Source organism: Prinia subflava, chromosome 1, assembly GCF_021018805.1.
Source record: "Prinia subflava isolate CZ2003 ecotype Zambia chromosome 1, Cam_Psub_1.2, whole genome shotgun sequence".
Lineage (NCBI taxonomy): Eukaryota > Metazoa > Chordata > Aves > Passeriformes > Cisticolidae > Prinia > Prinia subflava.
The window spans coordinates 70,371,558-70,392,570 of record NC_086247.1 but is presented as its reverse complement, the minus strand read 5'-3'; the positions used below and the strand labels follow the sequence as shown (position 1 = coordinate 70,392,570).

Sequence of the window (21,013 nt, the reverse complement as noted above, 5' to 3'; positions counted from 1 at the left end):
ACTAAAAAGTCTCTCTGCATCGGACATTTCCCGCTGTGCCAGGCTATGTCTGTGCTGCACTCCCTGTACCAGTTAGGCATCACTGCACCTAGTAGCTTTATCTCCCTCAGGCTGGACACAGGTTTGCTTCGTTTCCATTTGCAAAGGTGTTGGCTGTGTGCTGGAGCATTAGTCTTGCCTTCAAAAGAAAATGCTTAAATTCTCAGCCTCGTTCATGATCATATGGTTAACTACTTTACAGCAAAGTAGCACTGGACTGCATTGTCAGCAAGGCCCTGTTAATATGAGTCCTTCAAGCTCATACTTCAAAGCCCATGGAGGTAATCTGGAATAACAGCCATGGATCTGCCTCATTTTCCTCATGCTGGGAACACCACTAAACATATTCATACAAACCTTCGCTTTGCCACAGAGTTTCCTCATGACCTTGAAAAAAAGGTTTTAGAACTTTCTTATTTAAAATTATGAGAATGAAAATCTCTGTTCCCTGACCTGTTTTGTCTTGCTTGAATTTGAATGATAGCAGAACAAGTTTTATTATACATTGTATCACGATTAGGGTCTCTGCTGGAGTATTAAATATTACTATTCTACATAATTTTCATTTAAGCAATTGTTCTTGCTCTTCAGTTGCCTTCCATGCTGGTCCTCTGTTTATGTGTGTAAGCATAGGTGCTTCATTTCATATTGCACAGACAAGCAACTCTAAATTTCATAGTAATTTGAGCTGTGTGTCTCTGTGTGTGTGCCACCTGAACACAGAATCAACAGCAGAGGTTATGTGTATCATCTGAGACTAATCTATTTATTGAACAGATGTTGGGAGGGAGAAGAGCAGTCTTTCTTCAAAGTGGCATTTTTAATTGCGACTCCAATATAGTCTTACTTTGCAAGGCCTTGGTAGAATTTTATTGACTTGATATGTTCTTTGCAAATGAAAGTTTCAAATGCCTGTAGAAATTATCATAACAATCACCAGTGTGTGTTCCTATTTGAAATTGATCAGGTTTGGAATTATCTTAGCCACATATAACATTTTAGTGAAGTAAAAAAAACTTCAATGGCCTGAGCTTGGGAAGCCAGTTTGTTCTGTTCTCCTCTTCTAATCAAGCTCTTTAGAAAAAACACCTTCCCTCCATTTGTCCTGGGTCTTATTTGGCTGAATATGTAGATTCACTCTAATTCTGACATCTCGTTTGGTCTCTGGAATGATCAGCACTGCCCACACTGCACCAGGGCTCTGCAGGAGGACAGGCTGCTTTAGCCACATGGTCCTGGGGCTCTGACTGATCATATATTTTGATTTCTTATGTGCATTAAATCTATACCAAAATAACCTTGAAGTATATCTGTTAAAAGATGACAGGTGTCTGTTTATCTCCTCCTTGAAAGTTCACAGGCTGCTATTAATGCTCTGAAAGGTGCTTTGCAGTCTGCTTGGCCTGTGATTCCTGCAAATACCATTATTCTAAAAGCATGAATTAGGGAACATCCAAATAATATATCTATAATATACTAAAAGCATAGGTTAAAAGTGCCCAAGTGCCCATAATTATTCACAGTGTCTCCTCAGTTTCACTCATTTTGGGAAAGGAGATTTGAGTCCTCCTCAAGTCACTGAACTACTCTGGAGTTATTGGTTTATTTGAGTGCATGAAGGCAGCAGTTTCCAGCAATGTGACACAATTTTGGGTTGGAGTTACACGAGCAACTTTTTTTTCTTAAAACCTGTAGGGAATCTTTAGGGTTTTGGTGGTTTAGAAAAGTCTTATCAAAATGCAGAGGAAAAAAATGAGCAAAAATGTGGATGGTCAGCAGCATTCCATGCCTAAATTAGCAGCTCAATCTATGTAATGGCTGTAGGGCAAAAAGTCATACAGCAAGGGAGCCCACAGCTGTGAAGTGACACAGCGTATTGGATGGAGAAAGAGAAACAATTCAAACTTCATTAAGGTATTCAATATGCTACATATTGGGTAAATCTTTAAAAGAAAATGTTACTGATTGAAAAGAAATTGTATGAAGAACCTCTGTGTTACCCCAGTGGTATCAGTTTAAGCCAATGACTAGCCTGTATTAGAAACATGGAAATTTTCAATGACCTGAACCTGTCATTAAAAAAAAACCAAACAAAAAACCCCAAACAAACAAACAAAACAAACAAACAAACAAAAACAAGAGGCAATTATTTTTCTAAATTTCTGCTAAGACCTTAATAAGGCTCTTTGATTTCTGCTGGGGAAAAAAGTCAAAAAAATGCCCCTCTGAGAGATGGAAATTTACAGTAGCTGTCCAAAAGCACCCAAGTGGTTGCAGTATTTTTGGTCTGCCTTGAATATACCTCAGAATGTTAGGGACAGCCAAGATGTCAGGACCAGCTTTATTTTATCCATGTTCTGCTTGAGTTCAGGAGATACATGGGTGAATTGATGCCACATGCATTACTGTAATGAAAACTGTAGTATTCATGAGGAGAAAGCAAATCCCTCACCAGGGTGTGGAGTTCCTGAAGTGAACGTGCAGCTGGCAGTACTTGCAGTGCCTGTCTGTGACAGTGTGATGCTGTGCACCTTCCTGGTCAGGTCTGCTGTCTGTGCTTGAACAGGCAGCATGAAGGGGTGCTGCTGCACAGCAGATGGGGTCCTGCAGCTGTCTCAGAAATCAGGAGTTAAGGGCAAGAAAGGAAGCTGGGTAAATCTGACTGGAGCGGAAGGAGATGGAAAGACTAGAGACAAAGACAGAAGGATAATTGGAATGAGAACTTGGAGATCTTTACTTACTGTAATTTTATTTTATCACCTTTAAACTGTATTAAAAAGTAGGAAAATTGCTTAGAGATTGATCTTGTGTGTACATGGCAGGTGAGGGACTTAGGTAGTAAGAAAAGTAGTGTGCTAAGGGTGATGCTGGGGGCTGCAGCACTTAAAGACTTGGCAGTGGGGTACATTTGAGAAAACTTGTGACATGCTGATGCCATGGTAGCTAGAGGAAGAGAAAGAGCTTTGAAATTTTATTTATATTGCATGACTTCTTTTGAAATCTTTTTAGTGCCTTGGGCCTGGTTTCCTTAACATGCAGACATTGCACAATTCTGCATGGGAACTTTGCAGATTCTTTCATTTCCTTACTTTCTTATTTTTCCACTTTTCTCTTTTTTTATCATCCCCATTACTCTCTTCTGCAGTATGGCCAAGGTGCTCTCTTCTCTAAGTTTATACGCTTAAATGCCCTGTACAGTCTTCCTACAATCCTTTCACACAGCTCACACATAGAAACTGAACACGGGTCAGGACTGTATCTTAAGGAGAAAAAATAAATGTGGTGAGGGTTGAAGCTTTTCCTAAAATCTTTCTCTAAACACTAAGCAAATGAATAAGAAGCAAAGCCACAGGCATTTTGTCTGTAATGAGAGTCAAATGTGGTCAGATATGGCTAGGCAGGCTAGCCCTCTCCTTTAGACATTTTTTCTCACTTTTTGACAGCCTGGAAGTGGAATCTGTCTTTTATCCAGAAACCTGTGTTAGAAATGATTTTTTTAAAGCAATGTCATCTGCAGGAAAAACCCAGAACAGATTAGTTATTGGGGAAAAGTAAGTGACTGAGTGCGGCTTTTAGGAGTTCCACTTTGAGAATAAGTTAAAGTTTAGGAAGGGAAGTGACAAAAAGCAAAGTTTTTCTTCCTGACTTTCATTATAGCTGCCATTTTATCCTATTTTAAGAGTTTTCCCCTTTCTATCTTGTCAGCATCTGTATTCAGTCATTACTTGACAACATGATTTTATTCAGTAAGAATAAATATTCCATAATTAGCTGAAATATCAGTCTCATAATTACAGGTATAGAGATGTTTTATTTAGTAAGACCTTGTGAGGAAAAAAATGACATAAGGTGCCAAGAAGGCTTAAAATCTGAAATCTAAATTTATCAATCTGATTATTTAACCATGATTAGGGTATTTTGACGTAGTATCCTTTGACAGTTCCGGTGTTTGCATCACTAGCCAAAGATGAAGATGTGTTTAACCATGGTTTTTATTGCTGGCATTTTGAAGAGATGTTTGAAAGAGATGTTTGCATATGATTCCCTCATGGAATCTCATGTTTGCAACTGTATTATTTTGCCCTGCTACTGGATGGTTTTGCCTGGAGCAGTATTCCTAATACAGTAGAAATCAGCTCACAATCATGCTTGAGGAAAGAGACTCCTTGATGTGTTTTATTCCTTGCTGTAATGTGCCTAGAATGATACATACTCTGTATAAAAGTTTCCATTCCCAAGTGTCCATTTTAAAGCATTTACATGCTTTATTATTATTTATTTATCTTATTCACAGTGCTGTGGTCAAGATTTCCCTTAAAAACTGTTGCGGGGTTTTGGTTTTGGTTTGGAGTTTTCTTGTGATTTTCCTTCTGTTCTGAGCAATTTTCTCTCCTCTCTTGAAAACACATCCACAGCTTTTGTTCCACAAAGATTTCTTAGATCATTCATTTTTTATGCATGTTAATACATGGATTTCAATTGCACATGCATAAATTACATATAGACTTGGAATAAAGAATCAGAAAATAAATTACTAATCCAGTAATGGTTGTGGACTTCACAAGTACGTATCCTGCTGTTAATGATTATAGTATCAAGTGCAAAGGGAGTAATTGCAAATTAAACCCCAGAGCAAGACAGGAATGAGTCTCACCTTGCAAAAGGAAGCAAATTAGAAAATCTGCTGGCTTCTTGCACTTGGGCTGGTATCCTCCCTTTGCTAGGACATCAGTTCTTCTGCAGGAAACATCTCCTTTCCACATCTCTGAATCGCACGTTTTACAATACTCCCATCACTCTGTAATTAAGAGCTTCTCCTTTTAATTTAGTTTTGTCTTCTAGGGAGGTTCTTGAAAATAATAACTTCTACTCGACACAAACTTCTCAAGTCTTCTTTACGCTGATGTTGTGTATGCAGCAGGTGTGCAGTGATCATTTTTATCACCAGAGAGAAGAATACCCCCAAGACAGGTTGAGTAGCTATCACTGTAATCATACACCAAGTGTTTAATTGTTGGTTGTAGGACATTCTGCAGTAATAACTTCATTAGAAAAGTAAAATTCAAGTTTTAGTTTTACCACTTTTGTATTATTTTATTACTCTTTTTCTAGTGCACTAATCTGAGTTTCAAAAAAATCAGTTCAAAATGTCTTGGGAATCATTTACAGTTTCAAAATGCTTTGGTTTTGCCTAGGAAAAAACAAACATAGCTTTCAGATAAACATAAAAGCACCAGCTGTTTTCCTCCAGAACTTTTATTTCCATAATAATTGCCTTTGGAGATAATTTTACAAGAAGAAGCATATAATATGTGGAAATATTTAAGAATAGGTTTACAATAATTTTATTACTGTAAATACAAAGACTGGTTTTCGTGCCTCAGTAGCTGCTCCAAAGGTTTTACATATTAGGGGAAAAAAAGGAAAAGAAAGTTATAGGAAGCAGCCCAGCTTCCCAGTGCCAACTTGGTCATCTTGGGGGCCATTTCTGGAATCCAGTTTGACTTTTTTCGGAGTTTTCTGGACTAATTATTTGATGAAAGGCCTGATCCAATATCTTACTTTTACCTGAGCATCTTTGCAGGAGCTTGATGGCTACTTCTGTGAACAGGAACCCCACTAATACTGGTAGTGCTTGTCTCCTCTTGGGCTTAGTGCCTTGACTTAGTGGTCGGGCGTTTAAATAGTTCAGCCCCTCGCTGGGAATATCTTGTCTCTCCTTAGAAGAGCAGACACCTTTGCAATCCTCATTACACAAATTTTGGCTTCTTAGATTGTGAGTTTGCATTGGCTAAAACCAGAGGGCTCTGTGTGAGCCCTGGTGTTTTTTGAAGGTGTCTGTATCCTGCTGGGTGACTGGGATGAACTGTTGAATCTTCCTACCCAAAACAGTCTGCCCTGTGATGTTAGTGTTGCTGGCTGATTATACAGACTCGATCCATTGATACCCCTTAACAAGTTGCCATGGGAATGTTGAAGGGAGCACTGAGCTTATCATCCTCACGCTGTTTCTTTCCCTAGCCCCTGACCCAGCTGGCATATGTCCAGGAAGCCAAAGATCTGTCTGCTCCAAGGGGGCTGTGCTCTCTGCTGGGCTCTGCCCAATTTCTCACCCCTGTGTAGTGGAAAGAAAGGGCCTGCATTAACAACATCATGAGAGGAGGGGACTGCACTTTCAAATGGTGCTCTTGGCTTCGCAGCACGTCGGAAAATAAATGCTGTTTAAGACTAAAAGTGAAGAAGTTGACCAATGTTACCTGGAAGATTTTTTGGGGGTAGTAGTGTGTGTCCTTTTATATGTGCCCCTGTGAGTGAGATTCAGTTTCTGAGCTGCTGCACTCCTCTTGGATGAAAGGATTTGTATAACTCACAGAGGCAATCCTTACATTTAAGAAAGCTGGTTCTTATATCTTTCATGATTTATGTCTCTCACTTCAAACCATCTGTCTTTCCATTTCAACAAAAAGGTGATTCCTTAAAATAAATTTGCCAGTCACCCTGCCTGCTTTCTTCCTTTTTCCTTCCTGCTTGAAATCACACTGATGTGGTTTCTTCCAACACCAGTGGCTTCCTAATGTTTTGCGTTTGCAATGAATCACCCTTCCATCTTCTGGTTTTCCACTCTTCCTGCTCCAAAGCATCCATGTTAGCTAGTTTTTGATTCATGAGTTGTATGAGGGTGATGCAAATGGAAATAAGAGGAAATTAACTTCAGGTAGTGATGGATTTTCATGTTGCAACTTAATATATTTAGATTTGCATAATACCTGGTTGTATTTCTGAAAAACTGGCTTTAGACATGATCCTAAGTGGAGTGTGTGAAGTCTCCTGAGGAATGGTGTCTCAAATTTTCAGCTCTGACTTGTTGACAGTTTCTGATCAACAGAATAATTAATATTTGATGCACCCCTTCCTGTCCTGAGTATTTCTTTCATTCAAATGGTGTAGTTTTAGCATCTCACTCAGTATTCTGTGCAAGACCTTGATGAGGTAAGAGAGTGATACAAGGAGCCCGTGTGAGAAATGGGGCTGAAATGTGAGGAGGATACCTGTGTGAAGGGCTCACCCTGCACACCAGACTGGTGAGCAGCTGTGGCAGCACCTGGCTGAGGATGTAGAAGGACTTGTCCCCAGAGGTGCCTCTTCCTTTCCCTCCGTATGCGGAGTCCGTAGGTGGCTGGCTTGGACCAGATCCCTTGTGTTTAGGTGGCAAAGCTGGTGCCTATCCCCAGAACTGTCTGTCCAGAAGCAGTGTGCTGGAACAGGGATGGATGCCAGACTTTCCCCAGGCTGCATCCTGGCCAGCCATGGGAGTTGGGCTGCTCAGAGAACCCTGCTTGGGGGTAGCAGGGGCAGGAAGAGCATGCTCACTTAGAGACATTTTCCTGTGATTTTAAATTCAGCTTCCTCCACGGGCACAAAATGCAGTCTTTCCAAAGCAAGCTGTGTCAGGGCTGTGTTTCATAACCACCAGGGGAAAATCGTTAAAGGGGATAAAAAGCTGGAATTATTGATTGAGTAGCATGGAGGGCAAAGCATAACCTCTCTTTTGCTCATAAAAATACTGTGATTTTTCTCAGGTGTGGAGTAACTTTGGTGCATCTTAAAGCTAGCTGCTATGGAATTTTTTCTTTATGAAAACTTAACTCAATTTTTACAGGTATATTCACATAGTAATAGTATGACATTGAAACAAATAGCAATTACAACTGTATATTTTGTAAATTTTCACACCTATAGAAGTAATATGTTAAGCTTGGTGACTAAACAGGTTCGTTTTCCTCTTCTGGTTCCCGCGCATTACACCTGTTTTTCACAAGGACAGCTTTTTATTTCAGTCAGTGAAGCTAACAATGCACAGCAAAGGACATTGTTAGAATCCATTGAATTTTAAAATGATGCATGACATGCTGACAGTTGTAATTCATTCTTTGGCACAGATCCCTGACGCTTCTATTCCTGTAAGAAGGAGTACTATTTTTCTGGTTTTAGGAGGAAGATTATTGGAAACATTCTAAATGAAGAAGGTAGAAGAGGGAAAGGAGGTGGTCAGTCTTCAATATATATTGAGGAAATCCTTTGTGGAACTGTTTGGTTTTTTTAAATGTTTTAAATAACAGTTGTGCTGGTATTGGTCTTGGCTGGGTACTTACCTTTCGTAACTCAAAGGAAATTGATAAAATAAGCACAAAATCACAGAAACAATCAAGAAAATGCCACAGGGCCAAAGTCTTCAAGTACAAAGCTGAGCAGTTCAGACATGACAGACCACTTATTTCTGTTACTGCACAAACTTTATTCCTCTTAAGAGTCTTGACCTGTTTCCTCTTTCTGCGGCTGTCAGCTTTGCTCACAGCTTGTCGGTATGAGAGGGTTACCCAGGTGTCTGAGATTCCAAACTGCAGCTCCTTCAGTGATGACAGCTTTTTCTCGGTGGTGTGTATCACTTCAGCAGCACATTACCTAGAGAGGGGCATGTTAGGGACATCTGTACTCCTACAACCAGAACAAATCAACTCCAGTGAAGAGTGGCTAGAAATCTGTCTGTGTATGCAAGCCCCTAAGATCATAACTAAAACAAAAAAAGAACCCCAAAGGATCAGTAATGATGGCACAAAACAAAAAGCCAAACCAAGCCTTTATAAAATATCTAAAATTGCAAAGAGATTGTGTAATTGGGAAAATTGTCACTGTCTGCTGTGACAATCAGGACTTGAGTGATACCACATTTAGGATTTTGGTATAAATCATTCTCAGTAAGAAAGATAACCTCTGGTTTAACTATATTCAATGTGTGTATTCTAAAATGTGGTAAGAAATGGCTGATGATTGACTGATGATGTTTTGTTGCTTTGATTGAATAATTCCTTGTAGTAGTAGGTAGCCACTGGCTATCCTTACATATTGTATTCTTAAAACATAGTGATTTATAGTGACTGGAAAAATACACTGATTTAGATTCTGCTTCATTGCTAAAGCAGAATTATACTGTATTTTGGTACCACTTTAGCTTTTGATTTAGTTGAAATCTTTAGGGATTTTCCCAAAATAATTCTCTAAATCTTATCCTTCATTAGTATTCTGCATTTAGCCTGTGTTTCAGGACATATAAAATCCTGGCTGTATGTGCATTTTTGCCTAAGTTACTGACCATTTCTCAGCAACCTAACTAAGCTAGCTGATGGACACTACAGCCCACCAGTGCTGCAGTGTTTTGGCTAATTAAAATGTGCTTTTAGTTACCTCTGGGGCCTGTATCATGTGCTTTTGGAAGAGCAGAATCTTATTGAACTTGCATAACAGTTTTTAGGATAACTTGTTGAGGATCTTTCAACAAAGGCATTTCACATGGCTTGCTTAATCTGAAGAGTAAGCTGATGTTTCCCAGTGCAAAGAAGATGTCAGTGCTGAGCAGGTCTTTCACCAGGCCCCCAGTTATCCTGCCAAGCCCAGCAGGGTCACTGGGATGAATAAACAGCTTAAGAAAAGGAAGGATTAACCTCGTTAACCTCCACAGCAGCGTTTTTAAGCTTCCATGCTACAAGTTCTGGGGCAGGCAGGTATTTTACCCCACTGCAGCCCACAGACTGCCCCATCACTGTTGCCAGGCACCTGCAGTGCCTGGTGATGCTTCTGCAGTTTCTGTAACAGAGGGGAAAATTAGCAATGATTCAGTTTGTTTTCTTGGACATGACTGCCCTCTCCGGGCTTCAGAAGTATTTTCCAAGTAGCCAGTGCTACTCCCGCACACTCCCTGGGCTCCACTCCATTGCAAGCATCTCTGCAGAATGCTGCACCACAGCTCATGGCCCAGACCAAGCCACCCTCCTCTGTTGCAGGCTGGCTTTAGCCCAGGCTGGTTCACAGTCCAGTCTGGATGGTGCAGGGGGAAGCCAAGGGGAGGAGGCCAAGCAGGGGAAACCAAGGGGAGGAAGGCAGGCATCTTTCTGCAAGTGTGACTGGGCCCAGCAGGCAGCGACAGTGGATGGTAAGCAGGGTAAGGCGCACCAGACCCCAAGGGTTCTTGTTTCTCCCACAGCATTCTCCTGGAGAAATTGGCTGCTCATGGCTTGGACTGGTTCACTTGGTCAAAAACCAGCTGGGTGACCAGACCCAGGGAGTGGTGGTGAATGGAGTTACATCCAGCTGGCAGCTGGTCATTACTGGTGTTCCCAGGGCTCGGCACTGGGGCCACACCTTGAATCCTGTGTCCAGTCCCGGTCCCTCACTACAAGGACATTGATGTGCTGGAGCACGTCCAGAGAAGGGCAGTAGAGCTGATGTAGGGAGTGCATGTCCTATGAAGACCAGCTGAGGAGCTGGGACTGTTTAGCCTGGGGAAAAGGAGGCTCAGGGGAGACCGTATTGCTCTCTAAAACTACCTGGAAGGAGATTGCAGCCAGATGCAGGTCACTTCTCCTAAGTGACAAGTGACGGAATGAGAGGAAATGGCCTCAAGTTGTGTCAGGGGAGATTTAGACTGGATATTAAAAAAAAATTCTTTACAGAAAGGGTGGTCAAGCATTGGAGCAGGCTGCCTGGGGAAACAGAGGAGTCACCATGCCTGAAAGCATACAATAGGCATGTGGATGTGGCACTTGGAGACATGGTTTACTGGCAACCTGGCAGTGCTTGGTTAATATATAGACTCAATGATCATAGAGATCTTTTCCAACATAAACATTTCTGTGATTCTTTGTTATCTCAGGCATCTGACACGATTTTTCTCCATACATTCATGCCTGATGTCTTTAATTTCCTGATCGTCTGGGCTGTGGCAGACCTGCAAGAAAGCTGAGCCTGAAATCAATGCACAGCTTGCTGGCTTCTAAGTGTTTATGTAATTTTCTGTGAGATACCCACAATGTTCAGCTCATGTCTAATTGATGCTGTTTCTGAGTGGAATACAATGTCCTTTTACAAGTCAGAACCTTTGAAAATAATTTTAAGTAGCCTATTTGAGTCTTTCTGTATTTTGTCTGATAAAGGAAGTTGTTTGATGCAGTTTATTTTTATGGCAGTCAAGCCTCATGTTTAATTGGGCCCTTTTATGCTGCAAGGCTTTCTGTTTGGCTCATGTGGTATTGGATTGTGTTGTGTTCGATGCTCCTTTGCTTCTTTGTATGCAGTTCATAAAAAGCAGATATCTGAAGGGCTGCTCACTGGATATACCTGAAAATCTAAGGAGACAGCAGCAGTGGCAGGTTGCACACTGTTCCCTTGATGCAAACCATTTCTATCTGTGCAAAACTCTGCAGCCCTTTTTGGTAGTGGTACTGTTGGCCTTTTCAGTGGTTTCGGTAGTATTTGACATTGTCATTCCAGGGATTCTAAGATCACCACCAAGTGCAAGGTGATGGAGAATCAGAGCTGGGAAGAAGTATTGGTGAGAAGGATCAGTCCAGTGGCTGTGGTGGAATTGTTTCATGTTCTGTGGGCCTTTTTGGACACCGCTGCAATTTCTAGAACTGGAGCCAGAATAAAACATTCCTCAATAGTGCTGTCACAAGTGATAGATGAAAAAGTAAAACAACAGAACGTGGTCATAAACAGGGCCTGCGAGTCTCATCAGCAGAACATTAAAAGCCAGCTCTTAAGTGGATTATAGCTGGTTTATGTTCTGGATTAAAGCATACACACACACAGAGGCACATGTAGGCTACAGCAAGTGCCAGAGCTTGGATACCCACTTTGTCACAGCAGTGCCGCTGATGACATGGTCACCCTGTTTAGTTACAGAAGAGCTTCCTTGGGCTCTCTTCTATCTGTCCACTCACAGCAGACACTGCTATACGCATTCTTCTAAATTAGTTGGCAAAATGTTATTTTAAATTGTTTCTTCCAATCTGTCATTCCCCTATGCATCTAACAAAATATGGCCCCAGTAGAAGGAGAGGGGTTTGTTTTTCTTAAAATCACCAAAGCTCTGTCTAACATGAGAAAAAAATGATGCTTTCATGAAAGATTGCATATTTCACCCACTTTTTTTTGTTACTTGCCGTAGCAGATAGGAAATATCACAAAAGGGATATACTTTTATTTTGCTTTTCCTTGTTATACATATATATACATACATTTACAGGAAGTCTTAGGATATCTGCCATGGTTCTCTGGCTATCTTAAAGCATTGATAAACAATGGAAATAGTACATGATTTTTCAAGGTCTCAAATTGCTTTTAAGATTGGGTTTACCTGAATCCTTCTTCTGTAATTGAAAACTCTCTTTTGGTCTTGGTTCAGTTGTGTCCAAAGATACTGAGGAAAGTAAAAGATTTTGATGGATGGGGAGAAGTCAGAATCATGACAGTAGCAGAGGTGATGAACTTATTTATGTGGGAGAATGAGAGTCTGCTGTAGTCCTGGTCTCAGACTCCTTTTGCCAGCTGCTTTTCGTGCTTTATCTTCTGAGCTGACATTTCACAGGAGATAGATGTATTTTATATATACACACACATCCACGTGAGAGGGAAACAAAATCAAGTCAGGGAGATACAGACCCCTTAGAAGAAATTAGAGACTGGAAGGACACAAAGTAGGTACTGATACCATCTCTGGAGAAAGTGATTAGATTTAAGAAGGATGAGGGAGATAATGCCCATGTCTCAGAAATCTTTCTGTTGTGGTACTACGTGGCATGGCAGCCTTATTTTAATGTCTCATCATGCCACATTAGCACAAACCCATCTCAAATATCTAAACAGGTGAGAAAGAACTTTGTGTCCCTGTGCACTGGGAGGCAGGCACAGCCAGCATCTGTCTGTGGTTTGGTCCTCAGTTGTCCTAGCTCCCCAGCGTAACTTCCAAAGCATCCTTGGCTTTGTATTGTGGCATTGCAGGTCATCTGCAGCAGCAGACAGCTGGAAATGCAGGCAGGTGGTTGGCTACACTTCCCAGCTCAGTGTTTCATTAGTCTCCCTGGCATCTGCAGTGAAGAAAGTCTTGAAACTTCAGAAAGAGGAAAGATCTGAGAGATGGGAGGGAAGGCTTCACTTTCTCCAGCATGTTCCTGAAATTACAGAGCAACAAAAACACTCTTGCTGTACATGGAAGACTGTCAAGTAGCATTTCTGGCCAGCAAAACTTTTACATAACACAGGCAGTGGCAGATTTTACTTGAGTGCAGTGATACATTTGTTTCTGTAAGATTTCTCTCTGATGGAGAATTCGTAAGTGTAATGAAAACGTCAGCTCAACTTTTTCATCAGTGTTCACAACAGAAAGGCAAATCTCAGGAAGTAGGAGGAAAACAGGAAACATCACTGTGCTGTTTATGCAATTTGTGTGTGGTACACAGGTCTGATCCTCACAGCTCCAAAAAGAGGTAGTGGAACTGGGGGAGGCCTGGGGAGGTCAGCACGGACAGTGAGGGTGCAGAACTGGCCTCCTCAACCTGCAGGTGAGGTAATGGCATGGAAGGGAAGCATGATACAGGCCAGTAAGATCATGAACAGCATGACAGAGATGGAGACAGTTGTTACCACTTCTTCCACTGTGAAGAAGGGTGGGCGGACAACAAAAGAAAATTGTTCTATCCTGTGCACAATAGCTGTGGACCTCCTTGCAATCAAATTCTGTTTATCTGAGTTCAGCAAGATGTTGGAGAGGTTAATCATGAAGTAACCTTTTAACTCCATCCATTAACTCCACTAACTCAGCAAGGAGGACCCATTTACCAAATCTCCAATTCAGACAGTGCTGGAAGCTGGATATGTGTGCTTGCTCTGTCCCTGTATGCTTCCCCATGCATCTCCTTCTGGCTGCTGCTGGTCCAGGTGGATCTCTAATCTCACCCAGCACTGCTCCTTCTTGTATATTGTCATGGTTCTCAACACTTCAGGGCAAAGTGTAGGACCTCTTTTTCCACGTTGTAACTGTTGGAGCTGCCTTCATGAAAAAATTTTTTAAAAAGAATAAATAAAACCAAGGGGGTAAGCTAAATGTTGAGGGTATGTAATTTATGAAGTGCACTAATACCATATGAATGATGCCAGAATGAATAATGCTAGTGGTGAATACCAGAAAACTGTCAGGGCAGATAGGACTGCTGTCAGGTGCCTTGGAAGTGGCCTGTTTGACTGCTGCAAGGAGTTAGAGAGGCAGCTGTGAGGAAGTTTAGTACAAACCAGAGTCCAAAGCAGTCTTACACCAAAGTGTTGTACTACAGAGGTTGTCACTGTAGTTTTAATTGGTAAAAATCCACTGTGACTTACTCGCCAGGCAAGCACATTAACTTGCAGTTGAACAGATTTCTTTGTCCATGATTGAGTTCAACACATGATGAAAACAGTTGATTAAATCATGACTTACCAAATTGCTGTATCTCATATTTTTTAACTGATTGGAACATTTGCCCATACAAAAGCAAGAGCAGGAGGAAGAGGAAACAGGAACAGCTCTGTGACATACAGCTGTGGTTTTGTGGAAGGAGGGGAGGACTAGTTTCAGAGATGCACTTCTGAGGTTGTCAAGGTTACAGGTACTTCTGTAGGTGAGTGGCTTGGGCATTCTCTGCTGAGAATTGGCATCAGCTGTTTCCTTCCGAGATAAAAAAATTTACATTTTAGTTAGATTTTTGGCTTTGTCAACACTGAAGCATAGCATATAAGTATTTGGAAATTTTCCACAGGACCAGTGAAATGATTAAAAAATAAATTACAATAGCACTATTTATCCCAATAATATTTTGAAACTTTTATGGTTTTTAAGTGTTTCTGAGATGAGGATCTCTTTAATCACTCCATGAATTAACCACCTGGATCTGCCTTCTTAGCTCTTTGGATTGCAGTAAAAACGTTGCTTTTGGAAGCTAGGATTCACTGTTTCAGACACAGGGAAGCCAAGAGCTGCATGCCAATCTGGTGCTCAGTGTGAAAAATGAGGATTTGCACTGAACTTGCTGCTTTGAGACTTCGCTGCAATGGCAGCAACTGTGCCCTAGCCCTGGGAAAGAAATCTGTGCTGATACCAGCATGGTATGGCTTGAGTGGAGTCTGACAGCACCAGTTGTATACTTTAGGAAAACAAACAACATTGTGGTAGATATCAAGCTGCACTCAGAATTGATACAGTATGTCATAATGAATCTTCTGCCAGATTTAAGAGTGATAAGGCAAGATCTTCATCTGCTCTGAAGAAGTGCATCACCACTGACTGCCGTAGTGCTATGCAAGTGTACACAGCTGGGGATGGGGCCAGGAGGTTTATGCTGCAGAGCAAACCAGCCAGTGCTGCACTGAGCCAGTACCAGGTGCTGAGGTTGGGCAGAGTGGTGGTGCAGCCAAGAAAGAGGCAAAAAGCAGAAAGCAGGCAACCTCCTTTGTAGACCAAGGAGAACAAATTCACTGCTCCTGCAGCAGCAGCACCTAGTGAGAAAGCCCACTGCTGTGGGGTTGGAACAGCCCCAATTTACTTGGAAATGCTTTTCATGTGCTCAGTCAGGTAGTTTTTCAAACTTACACACTCCAAAATGGCTTACCTTGTTAAAATCTTGCTAAATCGATATAAACTGCCCAGTTTTAAATAAAGCAGTAGTTTCAGCAAGTGCCTTTGCAACTGAGGCAGCTCATCCACTCTGATTGTGGAGGACCTCCCTCCTCAAAGGGAGACTGAGGAAAAGGCACTCTTAAGCTTTTAAAACCAGCCTTTGTGTCCCTCTGTGCCTCCTGGCCTTCCCACTCTCTTCAAAATCTTCAGTTCCTCATTTTTCCCTACTGTCCTTTTAGGTAGGCAGAGAGTCATTATCAGAGGCTTCATCATCACTGTCCCTCCAACTGGACTTGATGATCCTTGTGGGTCTCTTCCAACTTTGAATATTCTGTGATTTTCTGATGGGCAGGGGCCAGGGAAGGCTGCTGAGGGCACAGGAGTAGTTGGAGCAGCTCTTCACCAAGGGTCCCACCAGTGCTGTCCCACATATACATCACTGCGGGCTGGTCTCATCAGTCCATGTAAGTCTGTGTTCTGTCTGCTCCTCAGAGGAAGAGGAAAGGGATGAGCATTCCCTGTTTGGTGGGAAGGGAGCCACAGGACACCAAGAGCCAAGACAAGCTCATACAGCTTCAAAATTGAATGAGGGTTTGGGGTGAAGCTCAGAGTTACTTTTCCCTAGAAGTCTGAGAGTTTGGAGAAATAATAATAGGGGAGTTGTGGAATTATTTTCCCTTGTTTGGACACTATATTGCACTGACATTTATGTGCATGATGTTGCAGTAATCCACTCAGTGCAGCCTTTTCATTCATGACCTTTTCTGTAACATTACCCTCAATGTTGTGAGTGATATTGCAGAGAAAAAGGTGAGGGCAAGGATGCCAGCTGACTGTTGTCAGCTTAAGTGCGATGTAAGATTTGCACTTACAGTAATGGTGGGTGCAAATGCAGAACAGAAAATGGGCAATTTTTAAGGAAAAGTTCTATGGTACTAAAACAGCATTTGTTGCTGCATTTATTTTTTCTGGTCCCTTTCTCAGGTAGATGGTTATTGCTCTTCTGGAGATTTACCAAAGCAATGACTTAGCCCCATATAAAATAGTTTAACAGTTGAAGTCTAATTTGTTGAATCTTTACATTAAATAACTTTGTGGTGTAAAAATGACTCATCACACATGACATTAAAGTGTTGCTCATTGTGACTTGAGGCATTTACATTCTGAATCCGAGTCAATTATATTATGTGTGTTACACCCTTTTTACTTCATTCCCCAGTTGGTTTTTATAACCAAGTATAACCTATAACATTTGCTTTTCCAGGAATAAAATAAATCCTGTACAGGGGATTGACATCACTTTTTCCTATGGTGACTTTTAAATAATGTTTAAATTTCAAGTGATCTTGTAGGTTTCATACAAATTCTCCATGGAAATTTGATTCTGTTTTTAATATTTTAACTCTTTATATCATACAGCTTTGTATGACATGGAGCTGTTACAGTCCAGCATGGAAAACATTCAGATATCTTTACCTAATGTGTGGGTGAACTCATTTTGGAATTAAACTTTATTAGGTGCAAGACGAATACTGTATTTCACAGAAACAGAATTGCACAGATCAACACTCAAATATTTTAAACAAAGTTCCACCAAGGCCAGCCAGCAGGGTTAACTCTGCTTTACCTTGGTTGAAACCCAGGGCACATCCCAGTGAGCAGTGGGGACCCAGGAGCATTGCTTCCACCCCAAAAGGCCTCCTTCCAGTATGGGCAGGTCACTAATGCTTTCATGGACAGACAGAGGGACTGAAAACACAGAAGTATCACATTAGCATTAGGATAGTGAAGCAGGTGATTTTAGACAAGATATGCTGTATTTTACTGCACTTTCTGCATCCAAATGGGCAGGAAGTCACCCAAAATTGTGGAAGAAGCCACATGTTGGCTGTCAGCAGTCAATTCCAAAATTAGAATAGGCTGCCCAGCAAAGTGGTGGAATCACTATCCCTGGAAGTGTTCAAAAGGTATGTGGATGTGGCACTTGGGGACATGGTTTCATGATGAACATGGTGATGCTGGGTTAACAGTTGGACTCAGTGACCTTAGAGCTCTCTTCCACCCTCAGTGATTCTGCAGTCTGTGATTCTATGAAAGCAAAGTATGGGCTTAAATATTCAGAGCATGAAGGAGTACAACTTGGGGATGCAAATTTCTGCAGGTGTTCCAGGTTTCTTCTAAAGGCAACTCTTCAGTGAGGAAAGGATTTCTTTATGGTCAATTTGGCATCTAATTCTCAGGCTGTTGTGTGCACACAAAGGCATAACCTGTTTCAATGAGGTAACCATTTAAACTGATTTGTGAACAATTTGGTTTGTGATTTAAAATGCACATCCCAGGAGGTGGACTGCATTTCTGGGGAAGAAAAAGAAGGCATGCTCTTTGGTGCAGATCTTGGAGTAAACCCTCAGCAATGGAAGACTTAGCCCATCTGGGATATATTTACTTGTATGGCAAACAAGCTGGCACTCAACAAGTGTTTTGTGCATCCATAGCCTTTAAGAATTTCAGCAGTACCAGATCAGTGTATCCTGGCCCTTCCTACCAATCCTGCCCCAGTAACAGTGGTGCCAAAGTGCTGTGAAGTGGGCAGGCTGTGCCTGAGCAGCTGCTGAGAGTGCACATTGAGCGGAAGGGCCGAGTTCCACTGGGGACATGACAACGGATAGATACATGGTTGGGGGTTTAATGCTGCTCTGCGAGTGCATGTGGATTTTCAGGGCAGAAATAGGCTTCCTTTTTGACAGAAATATAGATAATACAGCCCTCACAGCCTTCTGCTTTTTGAAAGCACCAGATTGGTCTTCTGAACCTTTTGCCAGTGGGTTTTTCTCCTGCCTCATCATAGGAAATGAAGTTATTTCAGTCTACTATGAAAAGAGGTGTTTGTAGACTTACTGACTTACATAAAATGGAATATTTCATTTTATACAGGAAAAGTGTCCTCATTCAGAAGAGGCTGAAGCTATTCCACTCTGCTGGAAATAGACTATTTTCTCATGAAAGGGAAGATAAACTAATGTGATATTATGATTACTACAGAAACTAAAATGTTTGCTTCCAGTGGGAAAAAAGTAATAAAATGTATAAGCGACTCTCTAGTAGCTTACAGTATGACTGTTGAATTACCAACAGCTGGCATTTTCTCTAGCTTCAGTCTGTGTTCATCTGCACCGTCAGGGTGTGCCCAGGTCTCTGTCACAGTTGCATGTTGCACAGAAAGGTTTTATTGCACCTTCCTGCACCGAGGGCAGGGCAGTCTGTATCAGAAACATCCAGCCACGCAGGGTCCTTGCGCTCTTTGCTGCTTCCATGCCTTGTGCATGATGCCCGTGTTTGTTTGATGCCCAGAGTTACTCCCTGTGCAGGAGGTTTTCCATGCCCAGGTCTAGGACCTTGCTAGGCTGGATTTCAGTGAGCTGTTGATGTCACATAATGAACTCTGTCCTTCTTTCAGGCCCGAACTGCTTTGCAGAGACCCTTGTCATCCCAGCAGGCCGGGAGGTGAAAACTGATGAATGCACTATATGTCACTGCACTTACGAAGAGGGCACCTGGAGGATTGAACGGCAAGCCATGTGCACGAGACATGAATGCAAGCAAATATAGGAAATCTACAAATCTACGGACTTTTCGTGGTTTTTATAAAAGATCCCACAGCAGTGAGCGCCTGAGATGACCAGGGAAATCCGGATGAGAAGATTCTGGCAAGGAGAAAGGAATAAAATACTGATATTTTGTTTTGCAAAGTAACATAATACTGCAAGGCAAAGAAGTGCATATATTTAAAACATTTGGACATAAGAATACCTGTCTTAAATGTGTTATTTTCACAGTGAGTACACTAAAATACACTATAAAATATTCTATGTATTTCTATAATACCATTATAGAGCTTAAAAATAAATGTTTTATATAGACAATACAGATTGAAGTACTGCATCATTGCCTCTCCTCTTGTATACATACACCATGGCTAAAACATTGCATTTCTGTTCCAGTTTCACTATATGAGCGTTTTCATGTGTGTTTTTTGGTTTTGTTTTGGGGTTGGGGTTTTTTTGCTGTTGCGTATTTTGAGTTTATTGGGGCAGGCAAGAGATAGCACATGACAAAACTTTGACATTCTCAATTTTGGAAAAAAGAGAAGAACAGGCTTTCAGAGAACATGTGTTCATTTATGAATATAAATAAGCTGTAATGTAGAGGTGGGTCAGCTCTGTGTCATAGTTATACTTGTGCTCCTGTCTCCTGCTCCACAGCCAAGATAACTTGGAGCACTAAGTAATACAAAACTGATCTCTCATAGCTGCTGCTATAAAAATTTATTCAGATTAATTAAATTCTTAACATTAATTTAAGGCATAAAATTTATCAGCAGGACAAATATCTCCGTGACATAACACAGCATCACCACGCTGGTGGAAGTGATGGTAAGTAACCACAGAGCATCATGCATGTGATGCATAATGGATACAGAGAAATGCAGTTTGGAAGGGCTATAGCAGCCAAACAAGCCTTCACTGATGTGGCTCCACATTGCTAAGTTGTGGGTAGGAGAGCTGCTTAGTATCTGCACCATTCCCTAGACCCTGCTCTTGCCACCTTGTTGGAACCTGGTTCAGCATTTTGTTTGGCAGTGTGTACAGGATCTGTGACTCTGTATTGAAGCAAAAGGTTTAAAACTCCATCTTTGAATCCATCAGAGGATTTCTTGCACATGATCTGACCCTGACTGCATGGAGTTCAATTACATATCCCTGCTTCAGCCACCAACAACTTTTGCTTAAATTCATTTCAGTTTTAGTTTAGTTTGTCACCAAATCCAATAATATGTCTGCTTTGGATACCTGTTAAGGCAATGGCTCAAGAAACAGGGATTTATCTTTAAGCTTTCGCTGGAGGGAAGGTTTGATGAATCAATATGTGAAACCAGAAGACTATTCCTTAAATTACTACTTACCCTTTGCTAATTTCTCCCATGGTGTAACCTGGTTACCAGCTTTGCATCCATACAAAGTATGATTTTCTGCTCTTCTGAACACTAAGGGACTTTTGCCAGTGACTTCAGTGGATCCCAGTTATTACCTGATGTCCTTATTTTGAGCATGTTCCTATCACTGAGAGTTATTGGGGAGTGAAGGATGTCTGTTTTGTGTAAGACATGCGACAAAGTACACCAATCCATTCCGTAAGAATCAGTAGACACATGACAGATAGCTCCTCAGTCAGTCGGAGCCATGCCTCGTGGCCTTGTGGGATTCTGCTTGCTGAAATCAAGTGCCTGCAAAGCTCTGAGAGAGTGCCATGAGTGCCAGTGGTCTTCCATGCATCACTTCTCCAGACAAGAGGAAGTACCCCTGTAGGAGACAGAGACAGCCATGAAACATATGCAGAGAACATGAACCTGCAACTCAGTGTGGGGTTGCCTTTCCAAGTTGGCTGCTTGGTGGCTCTAAGAGACACAAGTATTTTCAGTGAACTGTGAGA

The 21,013-nt window shown here is 41.5% G+C and overlaps 1 protein-coding gene across 2 annotated transcripts in view; it reads left to right on the top strand.

Annotated features, from left to right (window-relative positions):
* VWC2 (von Willebrand factor C domain containing 2) overlaps window positions 1-19,466 on the top strand; it is a 54,817-nt gene extending 35,351 nt beyond the window's left edge. For both annotated transcript variants that reach the window (XM_063399433.1, XM_063399444.1), the window contains exon 4: window positions 18,981-19,466. In XM_063399433.1, coding sequence (XP_063255503.1) covers window positions 18,981-19,132 — 152 coding nt within the window. In that variant the 3' untranslated portion in view covers window positions 19,133-19,466. The remainder of the gene's footprint in view (window positions 1-18,980) is intronic.
* Window positions 19,467-21,013: the final 1,547 nt, after the last annotated feature.